We start from the raw sequence: 16467 nt of genomic DNA, 5'->3' as shown, positions 1-16467 counted from the left end.
CCGAGGAAGGGACCCCCCGCGGAGGGGACACCCCATGGAGGGGACACCCCATGGAGGGGATACCCCGAGGAGGGGACACCCCGAGGAAGGGATACCCCGAGGAGGGGACACCCCGAGGAGGGGACACCCCGAGGAGGGGACACCCCGAGGAAGGGATACCCCGAGGAAGGGATACCCCGAGGAGGGGACACCCCGAGGAGGGGACACCCCATGGAGGGGACACCCCGAGGAGGGGACACCCCGAGGAAGGGATACCCCGAGGAGGGGACACCCCGAGGAGGGGACACCCCAAGGAGGGGACACCCAGAGGAAGGGACACCCCGAGGAGGGGACACCCCGGTGGCACGGCAGCCCGTTCCCCGTGGCAGCAGCCCCGCTCGGGCCAGCGGCAGCCCCTCCCGGCTGTGCCATCTAGTGCCCAGCGCCAGAAGTGGGACTGCCCAGCCTCTCCCCGCAGGGGAACGGCCCGGCCGCCCCGGAGAACGGGCTCTGCTCTCCCCGGGCCGGCGGGGATGCGCTGGCACGGCCCCTGAGATGCCCTGGGCTGCAGGTAGGAGCTGCCCGCGGGCTGCAGGTGACAGGAGCGGGGACACTCCTGCCACGGGCTCCTGCCAGCCACGGGAGGGCCTGAAGCCCTTGGGAGCCCTGTCTCTGCTTTCCAGGCATCGTGCTCTAATGCTGCACACGTGTTTTAAGGGATGGAAATAATGACCTCTGACTGGGATTCTGCTATTTGGATGGATTTCATTGCTATTCCAAAGGAGCTGCAGTTAGTTGTATTTGAGTGAACACCCTAGGCTGAAAATGCTTTATTTTTCAGTGTGTTGGGCATAATCTTTGTTATGTCATTTCTTAGGTAAGTTCCTTATACTAAGTTATTATTATTATTCTCAAAAGTTTCCATGGCTGTAGCTTGATTTGCCAGCTTTGATTCTTAACTCTGCCTCTGTCCTCTTTCTCCTTGTCAAAGGAATACTTTTCCTCTTTACAGACCCAGTTTCATTTATGAGCTTTAAATAAGAGCCAATGAATCAGGAGCTAACAAATTCTTGCTTCCTTTTTGCTGCATTTTTTCCCCAAATCTTTGTAAGAGATTTAATGGTGGTGTAAGGAGCTTCTAACTCAAACCCATCGATATATATCTATCCTTCATATTGGTTTATCACAGCCTGGCATTACATATTTCTCTATATTGAATTTCATCAGCTGTTATTTGCCCTGTTTCACAGATGTTTTCAAGTTTTGAAGTTTTCCACAACTTTTGCTAGCTCCATATGTTATCTTTACTATTTCATTACTGGGTCACAAGTAAATATATTGAATATGCTGCCTCTGGCATCCATAGGACACCCCACTCAGCTTTTTCCACTTGAAGTTTTGATCATTCATTTTTCTCTTGTAATTTGTATGGGATTAAAAATGATCACCTGCTAGCTGCTTCCCAGGACATCCTGTTAGTGGTTTAGGGAGTTAGTAGCAAAACTGCTCAAGGAGCAGATGAGCATCTCCTTGCTCTTGGGATCACATCCAGTATCTGTGAGCTCTGCTCCTCTTCCCTTGTGGGTTTGCCTCTCCAGGATGTATTGCACAGGCACATTGTGCTGCTTCTGAAATGTAACATTTCCTACTGATTTTTTTTTCCTTGGTACCGAGGTAAGGCTGATTGCTTAGGAAGTCTTGGGAGCCTTTTCAAATATGAAAAGGTAGCAGTGCCCCTTAGCACCTGAGAGGTAACTGGCTGTAGTGAAAGCCTGGTGGTTTTGGAGCTGGCATGCTTAGAGCTCTCCTGGGCCTGCTATTGATCTTAGCATGTTCCTGCTTTTGCAGGGACTGATCTTTGAAACTAGGCTCCAGGAAATCATTTAAGGGTGTGTTTGCATCCTGCTGAGCACTGAAACTGTGAGGATATCAGTAGCAAGGAAGCTCATCTTGAAAGAGACACAGTCTTTATCTTCCTTCCCTAATTAGCACTCAGTCTTCCTGGAGGTGATGCTCTCCACAGCATCCCCGTGGCAGCAGGAAGCCAGTGCTGGGGTTAAGTCCCCACTTGCCCAAGGCTTACCTGGTCCTGTGCCCTGAGAGCTCTGTTTCTGAGGTGCCTGGGCTCGGGGCAGGTTCTTGCTGTGCTGTTTGCACACCTGTGGTGCCCTTCTGCCAAGAGCAAGGGTTGCAGAGGCACAGTTGGTTCTCCAGCGGCTCCCAGCTCCTCACAGGTCTGCAAGCTCTTTTATTGCTGTCTCTCAGCTCTTTGGAACTCAGTTTCTAGGGCTTCACACCTTCCCCTGTGTAATCCACTCCCAGGTCTGTTGTGTGCCACAGTCAGGCTTTAAAGTGTCTGGGTGCCAGCAAGACTCCATTCTGTGGTTTGTTCCCAGAGCTGTTTAATTTTAACAGGGAACCCCAAAATCTCTGTTTTGTATGAAAACAAATGGAGGCTTGGACAGGCATTGTGATTTATTGCAATCATTTAGCACCAGAAACAGGAGAAAACCCCAGTGCTGTAAGCCCAAGGCCACCTTCCCCACCCCCTGCAGCAGAGCCAGGGTGGGTGCCCAGCTCTAACTGGGGAGGTTTGGTGCAGGGGGGCCCCCTCCCCTGTGCTGAGGAGGTGTTTGTCCTCACCTGCATCGTCTTCATCTTCTCTTGTGGCATGACAGGGCTGTGCCTGGGCAGGGCTCAGCTGAGCCCAGCTCAGGAAGGGGTTGTGTGACAGCTGTATCCCCAAACGTCCATCCCAGCTCTAATTATTCTGACACTGCTGCCTGGGTGTAATTAGCAGTTGAGAAAATCTGAGTGTGATTTTAATAAGCTGAGAGTAATGCAATTTGTCTTTTCTGTACGAGATGCTTTGCAAATAAAAGCTGTAATTAAAAAGCACATGCACAGGGCAAACAGCAACTGTGCCGTGGGTGTGTGGCTGCTCGGTGTGCAGCGTGCCTGGCACATGGCCTGGCCTGGCACAGGGGTGCCCCTGTGGGACAGTCTTCATCATGGGGTTCCTGAGAGAGTGTAAAAACTGCAGGATTTGGCTCAATTGTGGCTTTTACAAAAGGCTCTTCCCTGTCTTCCCAGATGCCCTTTGATATGCTGTTGGTTTTTGATAAGAATAAGTCTCCTGGGTGTCCTCCTCCCCACTGCTTTTTGTTCCTGTCATTATTGTGTTTCTGTGTTCTCACCCAGGAGCCCAAATTAGCTCAAGGCTGGTGGGATCTCTGTGGCAGAGGCCAGCAAGGCAGCCAGGGTGGCATGGGGGGAGTCAGGAAGCCTTTTCAAGAGCAGCCAGCTTTTCTGGTAGCCTCAGATCTTGACCAGTCAGACCAGGCCCTGGAGTCTGCCTCTCTTTCCTGCTCCTTCCTGCTTTCTTAAAAAAAAATAATCCATATCTATAAAAGGATAACCTCTTTTATCTAGTCTTCTGTCTCTGCACAATTCTGTCCTGCCCTGCTGGAGTTCAAGGTTCATTTCTGGCTGTGGGAGCTCTCACAAGGAAGCAGCCCTGTTAAACCCCAAGGTCTGTTTTCCACAAACCCCGTGACACATCAGGCTGACCTCACTGCACAGTGCTCCTCTTCCTCAGGGCTGTGGGGCACCTGTGAGGGGACAAGGGGGGAGACAGAGGCACAGCAGCTGGCAGAAAATGGTTGTACCCACAGCATCAGAGGGGCAGAGCTGTTGGCTGGGGAGAGTGGGAGCATTGCTCCAGCCTGTGGGAAGCCCTTTTGCCTCTATCTGCAGGGGAAGGTGAGAGCCTTTCCCAGGAAAGGCCACCCTACCCCCTGCAAAAGTCCATTTGTGCCTGAAGGTGCTCTGAAAGTTTAGGAGGTGCAGTACCCTGCTCTCACCCTGATCTGTGGGAGGGCATTGCCTGTGGCATCCCCTGCATTGCCATTTCTCCCTGGGAAGGGCAGGGGCTCGAGGGGCTCAGGTGGATAGAGGGGGTTTAGGCAGCTTTGTGCTGTGCCATGCAGGTGTGGCTGGCCCACTCTGCCAGCTGACTGCAGCCCTTGGGCAAACAAACCAAGCCTTCCCCAGAGATCAGGGCAAACATGGCAAAGGCACCTGTACGTTCCACTGGCAGTGGAAGTGGGAGCAGCTGTGGGCTCAGCAGATGGGAAAGCAGCAGATCTGCCCCTGTGTGTGGCACGGGGAGAGCTGCTGGGGCTGAGCTCTGTGCAGGGCTGTGTGTCAGCCCCTGCAGCCTGTGTGCTCCTCCCAAAGCCAAGTGTGTGTTCCCAGAGCCGTGCTGGTACAGGCTCAGCCCAGCTGGCCTCCTCACACTTTCCAGCGTAGGTTCCAAGTGCTTTGAGGCAGAGGTTTGTATTCTGATCTCTCATAAGGAAATGGCCATTTCTGGTGCCCTTTGCAGCACCTAAACAAGCAAGTCCTGAAGGAGGCGGGAGATGAAGCAGGCAGGGACTCTTCTCTGATCTGTACTTGAGATGTGAGTCCTGCTCTCCCGGTAGCATGAGGCATCTTTCAGGACAGGAGACTTGTTGGTGTTTGCCCTATCCTTTCCTCAGTCCTGTGTTATGCTCTGCCCAAAGGAGGAGATGCTGCAAGCACCAAACCTGCCAGATTTCTGCTTTCAGGTGCAGAGGCCAGTCAGGACAGGCTCCTGTCTCTGGAGTCTCCTTTTGTAGGAACCTTGTGGCTGCCCTCCTGGACAGCCTGAGTCACCCAGAGGTGTCAGGGACAGCCTTGGGCTGGTGGGAGCTGAACGTGCTCAGCTGCTTTGCTGTGGGGGGCTGTGACAGGAGCCTGTCCCATACAGCACTGCCCCTGCCACGGGTGGGCTGTGCCTCGTGGTGTGCACCAAGACTGAACTGTGCTGTGTGTTTCTCTCCTAAGGTCAAAACCCATGGGTTGCAAATGGCCACACAGACATGAACTGTATTGCCCAAGCCTTAGCTGGGCTAAATGTGACCCTGAAGCACTAGGACAGTATTGGATCTGCAGTGAGTGACTTCTTTAGAAAGACAAATTCATTTATTTCCTGAGGCTGTTGGTCTAGGGAGCAAACCCAGAGTGTAAGAAATGCTGAGAACCACTGGAATAAAAGAGTTGTATGTCCAGATTCTCATTTAGGGCATGAGCTGTCTTGCATGGTGTGCACCTTTCCTGTGCAGTGCTGTATGAGCTATTTGTATGTCTGCTGAGCACCCTCCTCACCTGCCCACAGCAGGGAAAGGGGTCCCAGTGTAAAGGTGCATGAATTTCTGGCTTCTGTGTGTTCATCCCCAAGATAGATTTGCCCTCTGAAGCCTGGCAGTAGTGTAGCCAGATGTACACAGTCCCTTTCCACTCCGTGCAAATTAGAGCTTTATCCTCAGCCTTCTCAGGGGCTCAGTGGGATTTCTTCCCTCACAGCACCTAACAGCCATCAGTGGCTCCTGGCTGGGTTGGCTCCATGACTCTGTGAGCCCAGTGGCCCTGCAGTGCTGGCAGAAGGCACCCCCAGGGCTGGGGAAGCAGCTTGACAAGTGGGGAGAACAGATTTGGGGATGGCTGCACTGCTGCTGTGCCCATCCCTCTCTGAGAGGCTCTGCCCTGACCCTGCCAGGGGTCCCATTGAAATCTTGCCACACTGAGGTAACCCAGGACGGATTCTGGCTTACCAGGATGTGCTGAATTTGATGCTGAGAGGTTTCATTTGTTGCTCCAGTAGCAGTAGAGAAGTAGAGATCAGCTGTAGAGCTGATCCTTCAGCAGAAACTGCTGAGAAAGGAACAAGAAATTGTGGGGCTTCCTGAGAAGCACAGCTCTCACAAAGCAAAGTTGGGGTGGGCTGCACACAGATCTCTGTGGGTCGGTGTTCATTCATGTCCAGGAATAACTTCTGAGCCTCATATCTCCAAGTCCTACTGATTCTTAAGCAGAATGGAAAGTGGACCTTGGCTGTTGCTGGGAAAGTCTGAGTTCTCCTGGTTTTAGAGTCCTCTTGCTTAGATTAGACTTTAACAGTGAATAGTTACCCAACAACTTTCTGCAATAATCTGCAAGTTTTCCATTAAGTGGCAAATACTTTGAACTTCCCCCCAGCACCTCTGTTGCAATCTAATCTGCTGTCATTTTTCCCAAGGAGATGGAGGGTGCTACCTCCACGTTTTATTAATTTCCTGTTTCCAGTGGAGGAGAGACCAAAGCCGTGAGGAACACTGAGCACAACATCCCATGGAGCTCTGGGCACAGTGCAGTAGATCAGTGTCAGCCTCTGCTGACACTTCCAGCTGCCTCTGGATTTACTCTATATACCAGGCATGTGACAGAGAAGAAAGGTGATGTCTTGGAACATGGTTAAGGAATCTGGGGAAAGATTCCTTATTCCAGCCCATGCACTGACCTGCTCTGAAGCCCTGAGCAAGACTGTCTCTGCTGTCCTGTCTCTGAAGTGAGGCTATAAATGCTTCTATCATGTGGGCCTGTAAAGCTCTCTGGCCCTGATAGTAGCTTTAAAAATGCTAAGTAGTGATTTATTTTTTTTTTGTGGTGATGACAATAAGAATTGAGCAGCCTGGACAGGTTATGGACTTTGGAGACCTTGTAGAAGCAGCAAGTACTGGCCATTCATGTTTGGTAGGCAGCTTTGCACAGTTTCCCCTGTGTCTCTGTCTCTTACCATGAGTATCAGTGGAAAAATAGGGGAAGGGACCTATTATGACTCTGTTCTTCCTCTTTGTGTTTACAGTTTGGTTAGAGTTTACTTTGTCACCCACCCAGCATGTTTAGGCTGTCTCCAAACAATGCTGTAAAAACCATGCTGCATCTTGAGCAAGTGGGGAGCTTTCCTTGGGATGGACGGGGTCTGCTGCAGTTGTGGTTGTACTGAAAGCAGTCTGGGTCAGATTCTTGTTTGGATAATGACAACAGAACACCTCAATGTTAATTGTTTCTGTTTCATACCCAACAGCTCCAAAGCCAGGCCCTCCCCAAAACAGCAGGACAAGAGGGAGTAGTTCATTGAGATTCTGTAATTTGCAGAAGAGTGCAAATATAGTATCTCTTACATCTGTAAGAGAGAGCTAGCTTTTCCTGGATCTGAAAAAATCTCTTAGGCAGCATTCCTGGCAGTTAAAAGGGGTTCTCAGTTGTGTGTCTGCTTTCAAGTCCCTTGACACTATCAAAGCAGACCCATTCCTCAGGGTAAGAGAGACCCAGATTCTGCTGTGCAGGATTGCTCCTTGCAGTGTTGTGAATAGCTCCTTTACTGGAGATGGCACAGTGTTGTGTGGTACAGGGTGCATCTCTGGCTAGAAAAGTAACCTGTGAATGGGTAAAGGCACTGTTCTTCTCCAGTTCAGTTCACTGTGCATTGCACAAGCAGCCCTTCTTGCAAGGGTCATTCCCAAATCCCCCTTCCCCACCCAAATCTGAGAATTACCCATGGAGGTTCCTGTCAGTTCTTGGAGCTGGTGGCATTTGTTTGTTTGCTGTTGCATGATCCTGTGGATCTTGGTGCAGTTCCTGGTAGAGGACAGTAACTCTGTGAATTCCACTTTGTGGAAGCCTGGACTGGCTCCTGCCTTTTCCAATTGCCTCATCTGAGAGCACACAGAAACTTCTTGTTAGACCTGGACTCTCCCTTTATACAGCAATCACAGACCTACCCAACTGATTGTTAATTGTTTATGCAGCAGTCACAGACCTACACAACCTTTGAATTGGACAAACCTTGTCCTAATGCCTGATGTGGCTTTTCATGGTCAAGCAAGCCCTTCAGTGAGCAATCAACAAAACTGAAACGAAGGAAGTCAAAAATGATTTCCCCTTTGGACAGCAGTGGTACATCCTTGAGAGATTTCCTCTTCATTCACAGGGTTCAAGATTTCCTCTGATGGAGAAGGGGAGGATGTGCCTCTCAAGTGCTTCCCAGGTCAGTGTCCAAGACACCACCATTTATGGGATGCACATTTCTTCTCCTCTACAGAGCTCTCAGCCCCTATGGCCATGGAGCTGGGCAGTGCTCCAGCATCAGCCAGCTTGGAAGAGTTTAGGAATGGGATTTTCCCTGTCAGGATGGGTATGGGGTCACCAGTGCTCCAACACAGAGAGTGTCCTCCCTGTCAGGACTTGTGCCAGGGAAAGCCAGCAACTTGGCAGAGAATTGTTTGATGCATGAAGAAAAGAAACAAGTCTGCCAGTACAGATTCACTCCTGGGACTACCTAACATCAAAGTATTGTCTCCATTCAACTCTGATCTTTGCTCCCCACCCTCTACACTGTTCCTTTACCGTGAGAAAGTACAGCACGGAAAGCGCTGGACCACTCTGTTCTCATCTTGCCCTGTGAGCCAGCAATTCTTCAGGGACAGGGAGGGGGAAGGGTGGCATGCCTTTACTGCTCAAAGATAGGGCTTCATTACATCACCCTCCCCTCCTGACCACTCCCATATATGAAGCCTTGCTGCCACTCAGCTCTGTGTGACTGGTCTTGTTTTTGGAGTCCCTGCTTCTGGGAGCTCTTGAGGGATAAGGGGCAAGAGAACCAGGCAGAAACGCCTTCTTTTGGTGAGCCTCACTGGCTGAAGGTGAACTGCATCCAGGGAGAACACAGCTTTTAAAGTAGTGAGTAAACAGCTGATTTTATCTTGTCATCTCCATATTGGTTGGATTGGGGTGTGAAATAGAGGAGTTGTTTCTTTCCTTTATTGCGTACCTTTCCAGCTCGTTAATCCTATTTCATTAAAGGGTGCCTTTGTTTCACAAGCCTTCAGGCTCAGGTTTGAGGAGCAAGTGTTTCTCTCTTGCAAGGATGGACAGGACCTGATCTACTGTGTTGCTTTTGGCTTGGCTCGGTTAGCAAAGGCAGCAGGGTGTCTGTCCAAGCAACCTGAACGGCTGCTGAGCCACCCTGCAGGGGAGCTGCTGTGGCTTGGCAGGGTCAGCAGCACATGGACGGGTGGCTTGAGGGACTGGGGCTTCTGACAGGCTGAGATAAGAGCAAGGACCTGGAAGTCTAGTGAGCTGGGATCTCTATCCCATCTCTGGGGAAGACATTTCACCTCTGCATGGCCCATCCAACCCTTTGAAGGTACTACCTACCACCCAAGCTGATGTTGGTCTCTGCTCCTTTTTGGGTTATAAAGCTCTATGGAAAGGTTGGTGCAGGGTCATTGGCCTGAGTGTCAGGTTTTGCAGGTAGCAAAGTGACACGGATTGCTGATGAAAGAAGTGCTATTTTGGCAAGCTGACACAAGAAAGGCTCCCAAAATGACCAGAGAGGTCAGAGCTACACAAACTTGGGAAGGCAGACTTCATGGGGTCCTAAAGATGAGAAATTCTTACTTCAGTCAATGTCCCTCTGGCAGGTGGTGCTCATAAGAGGAATCAAGGTCTAAGTGGCTGAAATCCATAGATCTTGGGTCCGTCCCTCTTCTTTCCATGTCATCCTGTGCTTCCTGGAAAATGTAAGCCCTGTTGGTGTGGGAGGTCAAGCACTGGCAAGTTTCTTACCTGGGGGAAAGGCCAGGAGGCAGGTGCAGAACCAGAAAAGCTGCAGGGACAATGGGATGATGCTGAGGGTGTGATCCAGAAGCAGGGTGGAAGAGCAATGCTGTGTGAGAGAACAGAGCTCCTGGTGCAGAGCAGGCAGAGCCCTCAGTAGAGCACAGGTCAGGGGATCATTTGTGTCTGTGGAAACTGGCCCGTGAAGGACAAAGAAATACTCTGCAATAAATCAAGCAGTTCACATTTAATTCTTTGTAAAAAAATATATATATTGCAAGGAACTATTAAGGGCAACTGTATTTGTATGAAAATGAGCAGATTCTGCCCAGGCAAATGAATATCTAGACCTATGAAGGACCAGAACAGCACCTTGGACACTCTCTGCTCATTACCAGACCAAAAGAATGCCTCTCTCCTATGTGTGTTTAGAAAACAAAGACCTGCTCCTGCTCTTGGCTGGGTCCCCTCTAACACGTCAGAGGTGGGCTCTCCAGGACTAGAGCTTTTTCTCTCAAGGTCCTAGTCCCGGGCTGCATTTCCTGATCCAGGTGTCCACAGCAAACAGGAGTGAGATCAGGAGAGGCAAAGCCATTCAAACCAGCCCTATGGTCATTAAAGTATTCACCTACCTGTTGTAGAGTCTTGGTTTAGCAAAAACAGGTGAATTTAAGCAGGTAGCTACAATTTTTTTTCAGTTGGAAACAGCTCTTTTCCAACTTCAGCTGAAGTCTCTGAAACCTCTTTAGTGAATTCAGTCTTGAGTTCATTTATTATAACTGGAATCCAGGGTTTTTGGTGGCCTCACCCACCCATCCAGATGCTCTACAGTCTGTAAAATACACAGTTATCTGCCATAGCAGGTACAATTTTACATAAACCTTACATAGAAATTACATAAACCCTTCTGCAGAGCACCAAGAAAGTCTAAACTTCATCTGTGATCTGAGAATTTCGATGTGTATGAGACTGGGGAAAACCTCTAGCCTCAAGAGAGAGAGAGCATAGTTCAGTTTTTCCCCTTCACTGTTGTATTGCACTAAGACACAGATTCTTACACTTCAGTTCTGCTCTTTCTGTTCCTTCACCTTTTTTCTGTTCTTTCACCTTTTTTGTCCTCCTATCTTCATTCATTTATTTTGTCCCTCTTCATTCCCACTTTCTCTGTTTCTCCCTTCACCAGCTTAGGTTTTCTTCTTTCCCTGTCCCTTTTTATCTGGGGATGGTGAGGTTGAGGGAAAGCTGTGTGGGACTGTGGTGCTGAGCTCATTGCTGGCTGCTAGGGGAAAGGCAGTTCTGTCAGCTGCAAGAACACAGTCCTGGCAGAAAGGCTTTGCAAAGATTAAAGGGCTTTATAAAGCTGCTAGATAAATGGTACAGATTGATGTAGGTTTTGAAAACTGCAGAGCTTGACATAAAATTAATGAGTAAGATTGATTTGAGACAGCAGAGAGATAAGATTGAGGAAAAATGAGGAAAAAAAGGCAGAACTTTGGACAGAGGACAGCCACCCTGTTCTGGAAGGGAGAAGCAGAAGGGCTTCTTCTGCAAGTGCAGCCAACGACCTCCAAGCACTGAGGAGCCCCAGCAGTTCACTCAGCACTGTCCCAGCAGTGCTGCTGCAGCTGCCTCTGGCCTTAGAAGGATATAACCAGAACTGGTTAACCAGTGTGGCTGGCAAGAAAAGGTTCATAAAGCTCCCTGTTTACCAGTTATCTTCCACTTGCTTACCTTTGTCCCAGGGAGAAGTGTGCGCTGTGGATGATTATGGGAAAGCAGGTCACTAAAATGAAAGCATGTGGGTTTATCGGGTGGCTCAGGTGAATTCCAGTGAAAGCAACTCTCACTGGAGGGGAAGGAGGTGCTTGGGCTGTGGACAAACATCTGCTTGTTTATTTTCAGCTCTATAAGGCAACTTTTGTGTCCCTGCTCTTAGCCAACTCAACCTTTTGCACACTAGACATATTTCCCATTCTTAAACTACCTGTTCTCTAAGTCTCCCCTAGGGACTTTTCCAGGGCTTTTTCAGCTGTGATCTCTTTTTTGAATCAGTGTTTCTTAGGTCACGTTTAGCCTAAATTAGAATTGTCTGCTACACATACAGCTGGCAGTTAGCTTCCACTGGTTGCCCTCGTCATGGAAGAGTAGAGCAAGGGGTCAAAAAGGGAATTATTATTTAGCAGGAAGAAGCCTTGTATGCTTATTAATAGCTCTGTGTAAGTGGGCACTCGAGGTGCTATTTTTGATGCTCATGTTCAGGTAGTATTGGATTGCAGCACTGCTCTGTTAGAGGGGAAAGACTTCCTCATGGGAAAAATAGCTGACCTGCAACAAGAAGTAAACCTAAGGTACAAAATCTTGTAACAGCAGCTATTCCAATAATGCATTGGGACGTTAAAACATTGGGAAATGGAGTTGCTTGTTGGTTTGGGTTGCTTGTTCTGCCATAAAAAGTAGGAGTCTAAACTGTTGACCTGGTCTGTTCTCTGTGAGTCATTGCTGGGGTTGCTTCATGAAATACCTACAGAAAAAATCAACAGGGGTGGGGGGAAAGAAACAAAAGGAAAAGTTCCCCGGAAGCGCCTTGGGTTGCCTGATGCTTTTCAGTACCTGCAAGCTCCGTGACAAGAGGCATGATGGCATTGCTTCACATGCTGAAAGATGCACTCCTGTGTTGTTCAATTTCAACGTAACAGCATAGGCTAATTTTTGGGAAAATAAAGGTGACCATGCCATGAACATCACAATTGAAAGGAGGTGGCAAGTCCTTCAGGAGATTTTTTTTTTCTTTATTTGTAATGGGTTGAGAAGGGCAAGTCAGCAATGCACCTGCATTAAAAATGGCATTACTGCTTGAGGTGTGGCTTTGCAGCTTGAAACATGCAAGGCTGAGTTTGCAGGGCTCTCCATTCTATTAGTGCCCAGACAGAGATGCTTGATAGCTGCCAAATACCATGTACAGCTGAAAGAAGGTAGCTGTGCATAGCACAAGCTGTACACAGCAGTGTTCACCCTTTGGAACTGCAGGCACTGATTTCAGGTTTCACAGCTTTCCCTGACCCCATCTGCAACTCCACTTGTGAATAAGTGAAAGAGTAACTTGCTGAGGAGCATCCAACTTGTTCCAGCTCTGTGCTGGTAAGAGCATGACACTGCATTGTCCTTGAAGAAGAATTTGCTTCATTTTGTTGGGTCACTGATATAAACCCTGCCTTTCAGCTGTGGGGGTGAAATATTACAGTGGGATAAATATGATTTAGAGCTGGGCTTTCTTACAGCCTTTCCATGTCACCTTGTACCCTCTGAGACAAATGTGACAAGGAGACTCTTGTCTGACCTAGACCCACTTCAGGGATGTAGCAACTTTAGAACTATGAAAATATTAAGAATAAAAGCTGGTACCTGATGCCTACAGGGTCAGTAAATTAAGAAAAGGGTTCTGCCCAGTAGACTGCATCTTAAATTCCCCTGTTAATATTAAAGGTGTGACAGGCTGAAAGTGCAGGTTGATTTATTTGGGGCAGAGACCAGACACCTTTCCACACTGTCTGCTTTTTCAGAGGATAGCTGTGTGCTCCTGTCACAATCTTTTTTGTGGAACAAGATGAGTCTCACATCAATAAATCAGACACAGTGAGAGGGGTGTGTGTTAACAGCTGAATGTGGCCTGGACTCTTAATATGTAGTTCAGACTGGCCTGTAGGGACAGCAGATACATCAAATCCTTCTGAGCCTGCAGAGTACTTTCTGTGCCATAATCTACTTTCCAGAAAGCTTCCATTTTTTTTTCAAGACCTCTTGATAATAACAATATAACTGAAGGGGCCTGTTCTCTTCATACAATGTCTTGAAAGGGGTATTTGAAAGTCACCTTTGAAAAATGGGCACAGGCTCTGTTCCTTCCAAATATCTCAGGGCTGAAATGCTCATGTTTTTTAGTACTGATTTTTCCACATCTAAATGTTAAACAGAACTCCATTTTGTGGCTATTATAGAAAAGATGATGTATTTTTAGGCAGGGAAAATATCACCCTAAAGCTTTTAATTTTGGGACTTGGCCAAACTTTGTTAATGAGTCAGTGTAGCACAGCTACTGTCCTTCTGCAGCAAGTGGAGATGTGGTGTGTCAAAGGTTGGAGTGGGGCAGGGGGCCTGGGCTGCTGGAGTTGAGGCATTAACCTTTTCACTGACCCCTGCAAGCCCAGAGACAGCATCTAACAGTGCTGACTGCCACCCAGGCAGACTTTGCTTCATCCTGGGCTTGCAGAGAGCCTTCTGGCTGAAAGTCAGGCTTAAAACGCGTGGGCTTGGATCCTCACTGTGCCTGAATTTCAGGCAAGCTGTGATTTGCTTGTGTTCCATTCTGGATGGACATTCAGCATTTCTGGATGGGCATTGAGCTTGTGCTCAAGGGAGGGTCTGGGGTTTCTGGCAAGCCATGGACAGACACAGTGGCCTAAGTTTGAGTAGCTGAGTCCTTAAAGTCCAAGGACAGTTTGTACAGCTCCCTTACCTCAGTTCTGCTGGGTTCTGTGCAGGTGAGCTGCAACCTTGGAGCTGCAACTGTGCTCCCAGACATGGGAGGATTGTTGCTTAAAGCCCTCGGTGAGATTTAGTGATGGAGGGCAGGTTTCTTCATCCCTGCCTTCCTGCTCTGCCAGAGGGTGCTGCTGTGGCAGCAGGCCAAGCAGAACAGGCATTGCATCTTCTCGTTGCAGCTGGGGTGTTAATCTGATGCCCGTGGAAGTGGTGTGGCTGAGGTTGCTGAGGGCAGTGTGGGAGCTGAGCAGTGCCCTGGCACTGCCAGCAGCTGCCCACCTTGGCACACAGGTATTGCCACCAAGTGCACTCACAGCTGAATCTGGTGGTGTCTGGGTTTAAGCTGAAGGGACAGACACCAAATGCAGTCTGTCTGTGAGCACCAGGGTGTGGGCAGCAGTGGTGTGAGGGTACCTGGCCATGTGGAGACACCATGTGTTTGGAATCACAGAACCATTTAGGCTGGAAAAGGCCTTTAAGATCATTGAGTCCAACCATTAACCCAGCAGTGCCAAATCACCACTAAACCATGTCCCCAAGTGCCATATCTACATTTTTAAAATCCCTTCAGAGGTGGTTACTCCACAACTTTCTGGGGCAGCCAGACCACCATTTCAGTGAAGAATTTTTTCCTAACATCCAATCTAAACCTTTCCTGGTGCAACTTGAGTCCATTGTATTTGCTCAGTTGCTTAATCAGAACTTCAGAGCTGGCAATGAGGTAAAATATTTGTACCACATAGTAACCAAACCCAGGAACACAGAATGATTCTGCTGTTGATAAACAATCTTGGTGGATCCTAAAATATGCATTTTGAGAGGTGTGGGTTCTTGACTCTTCACCTAGTCAATGATTACTTCTGCATTCCTCTGGTACTGTGAATTCAGACATAATGAGTTTCAATGGGTTCATCTGTGTGAGCAGAGCAGTACAAATACCAAATAGGAGTTTTGGAGAGCTTTTAAGGGAAGATAAGTGATTGCTGCTACTCCTACAAGGATGTTTTACCCCTAGGAAAGGGTTCACTTCCTGAGAAAGGACATTCAGAGGAGGTCACTACACACAGATCTGTGCAGAAGGACAGGATCAACTGGCAAACACTCTTGAGGTAAGGGGGAAACAGGAATTACCTTCATTGAGCCATTCCCTCAGCCTGGAAGTGCTGTGTGGGATTTCTTATTCAACAGAATGTGTGAAAATGGGACTTTTTTAGGAAGCAGATGAAAGCTTGCCAAAAAAGAAAGATGAGACCAGACTAACCAGTCTGAATGAGTACAGGTCCCAGAGGCACTGTCAGTGGGGAAGGCTTTAACTGAGTTGAAAGGAGTTGTTGCGTTTCTCCAGGGACTGCTTTGTCCTCCTGCTTCAGGTGGGAGCAGCGCCTAGGTCTGAATTTGGAAGCCTCTTTGGGCTTCTTCATGGCTTGGCTGAACCTCTGTTTTAGCTCCCTTATTGCTGGTGGAGCTGCAGACTGTGCAAGACTTCAATCAAAATATCTCCTGATGGGATGTCACAGCTTGTGATGTGTCACAAGAGCATGGCCTGTGTCTTGTGACAAGAGCCCAGATGTCCAAACTGTCCCTGCATTTCTTGTGCTGCTTGTGGGAAGCAGGGGAGGATATCTCAAAGCTCATGGCCCAGTGGTGGCTGCTGGGCTGAGAGTGGGAGCACAGGGAGCTCTCAGGGGTGGGTGCAGAGCAAGGAAGCTCTTGCAAGATGAGTTTAAAGCAGAAACCTCTTGGGTTTGAGTTTGTGGTTAAAGTTTTAGGTGTTGTCAGTGGATGCTTCGTTTACTGCTTCATTTGGGAACAAAGCAGTGCCTGATCATGCCTGGGGTCCTTTGTCATCCTCTGGTACCCCACTGCTCTCTCCCCACTGCTCTCTGGCCAGTACATCTCCTTCTCCTCTTCCAATTCTCCTGGCACTTGCCCTGACCATGGCAGATTCCTCATCTCCACACAGCACCCCAGCCCTGTTGGCAGAGATGTCAGGCCCTGCATCTCCTGCCTGACACTAACTAGCACCCCCCTGTTGCACTGGGGTACTTCTGATTCAAAGCCAGTGTCATGTTTAAATAAGGTTGTGCATGTTGTGACACACCAAAGCTCAATGGGGCTGCTTGTGCAAGCACAACCCTGCTGCTTGCTGGTCCTCCCCCTCTCCTAGTGTAAAGTAAGGCAATCAGGCTACTTTTTAAATTCCATTGCTAAGAGTGCTGGTGGACCTTTAGAACAGTGAGAAATAATTGCATTGTTTTTAATTGCTTTATAGCCCCTATTCCTGGAGACCTTTTGCTGCTGCCAAAGCACTCAGTGACTGAAGCCAGAATTCCAAACAGCTGGATTTGGCACAGATGTGGAGATTAAAGGCAGCCTCACCGACAGTATCTGGGGAGCCTGCTCAGGTGGTGGCCTGCAGCTGTGCTCCACTCCCATTAGTAAATCATGATGGGGACTCAATTCAGAGCCAAGGTTCAAACAGACCAT

The 16467-nt window shown here is 48.8% G+C and overlaps 1 protein-coding gene across 5 annotated transcripts in view; it reads left to right on the top strand.

The window, feature by feature from the left end:
* The first annotated feature begins 448 nt into the window (after positions 1-448).
* The window catches only part of GGT1 (gamma-glutamyltransferase 1), a 30885-nt gene continuing 14866 nt past the window's right edge, over positions 449-16467 (top strand). The window contains exon 1 of one of the 5 annotated variants that reach the window (XM_039726134.1): positions 449-550. Coding sequence is in view for 1 of the 5 variants with exons in the window: in XM_039726130.1 (XP_039582064.1) it covers positions 843-856 (14 nt within the window). In the remaining 4 variants the exon portion in view is untranslated. Of the gene's footprint in view, positions 551-589; positions 857-8407; positions 8563-14938; positions 15090-16467 lie in introns of those variants that run through there. The other 4 variants (XM_039726130.1, XM_039726132.1, XM_039726135.1 and 1 more) reach the window with 4 other exon arrangements.

Source organism: Passer montanus, unplaced genomic scaffold (assembly GCF_014805655.1).
Source record: "Passer montanus isolate IOZ18808 unplaced genomic scaffold, ASM1480565v1 scaffold57, whole genome shotgun sequence".
In the NCBI taxonomy this organism is placed as follows: Eukaryota; Metazoa; Chordata; class Aves; order Passeriformes; family Passeridae; genus Passer; species Passer montanus.
This window is presented reverse-complemented; position numbering and strand designations above follow the sequence as displayed.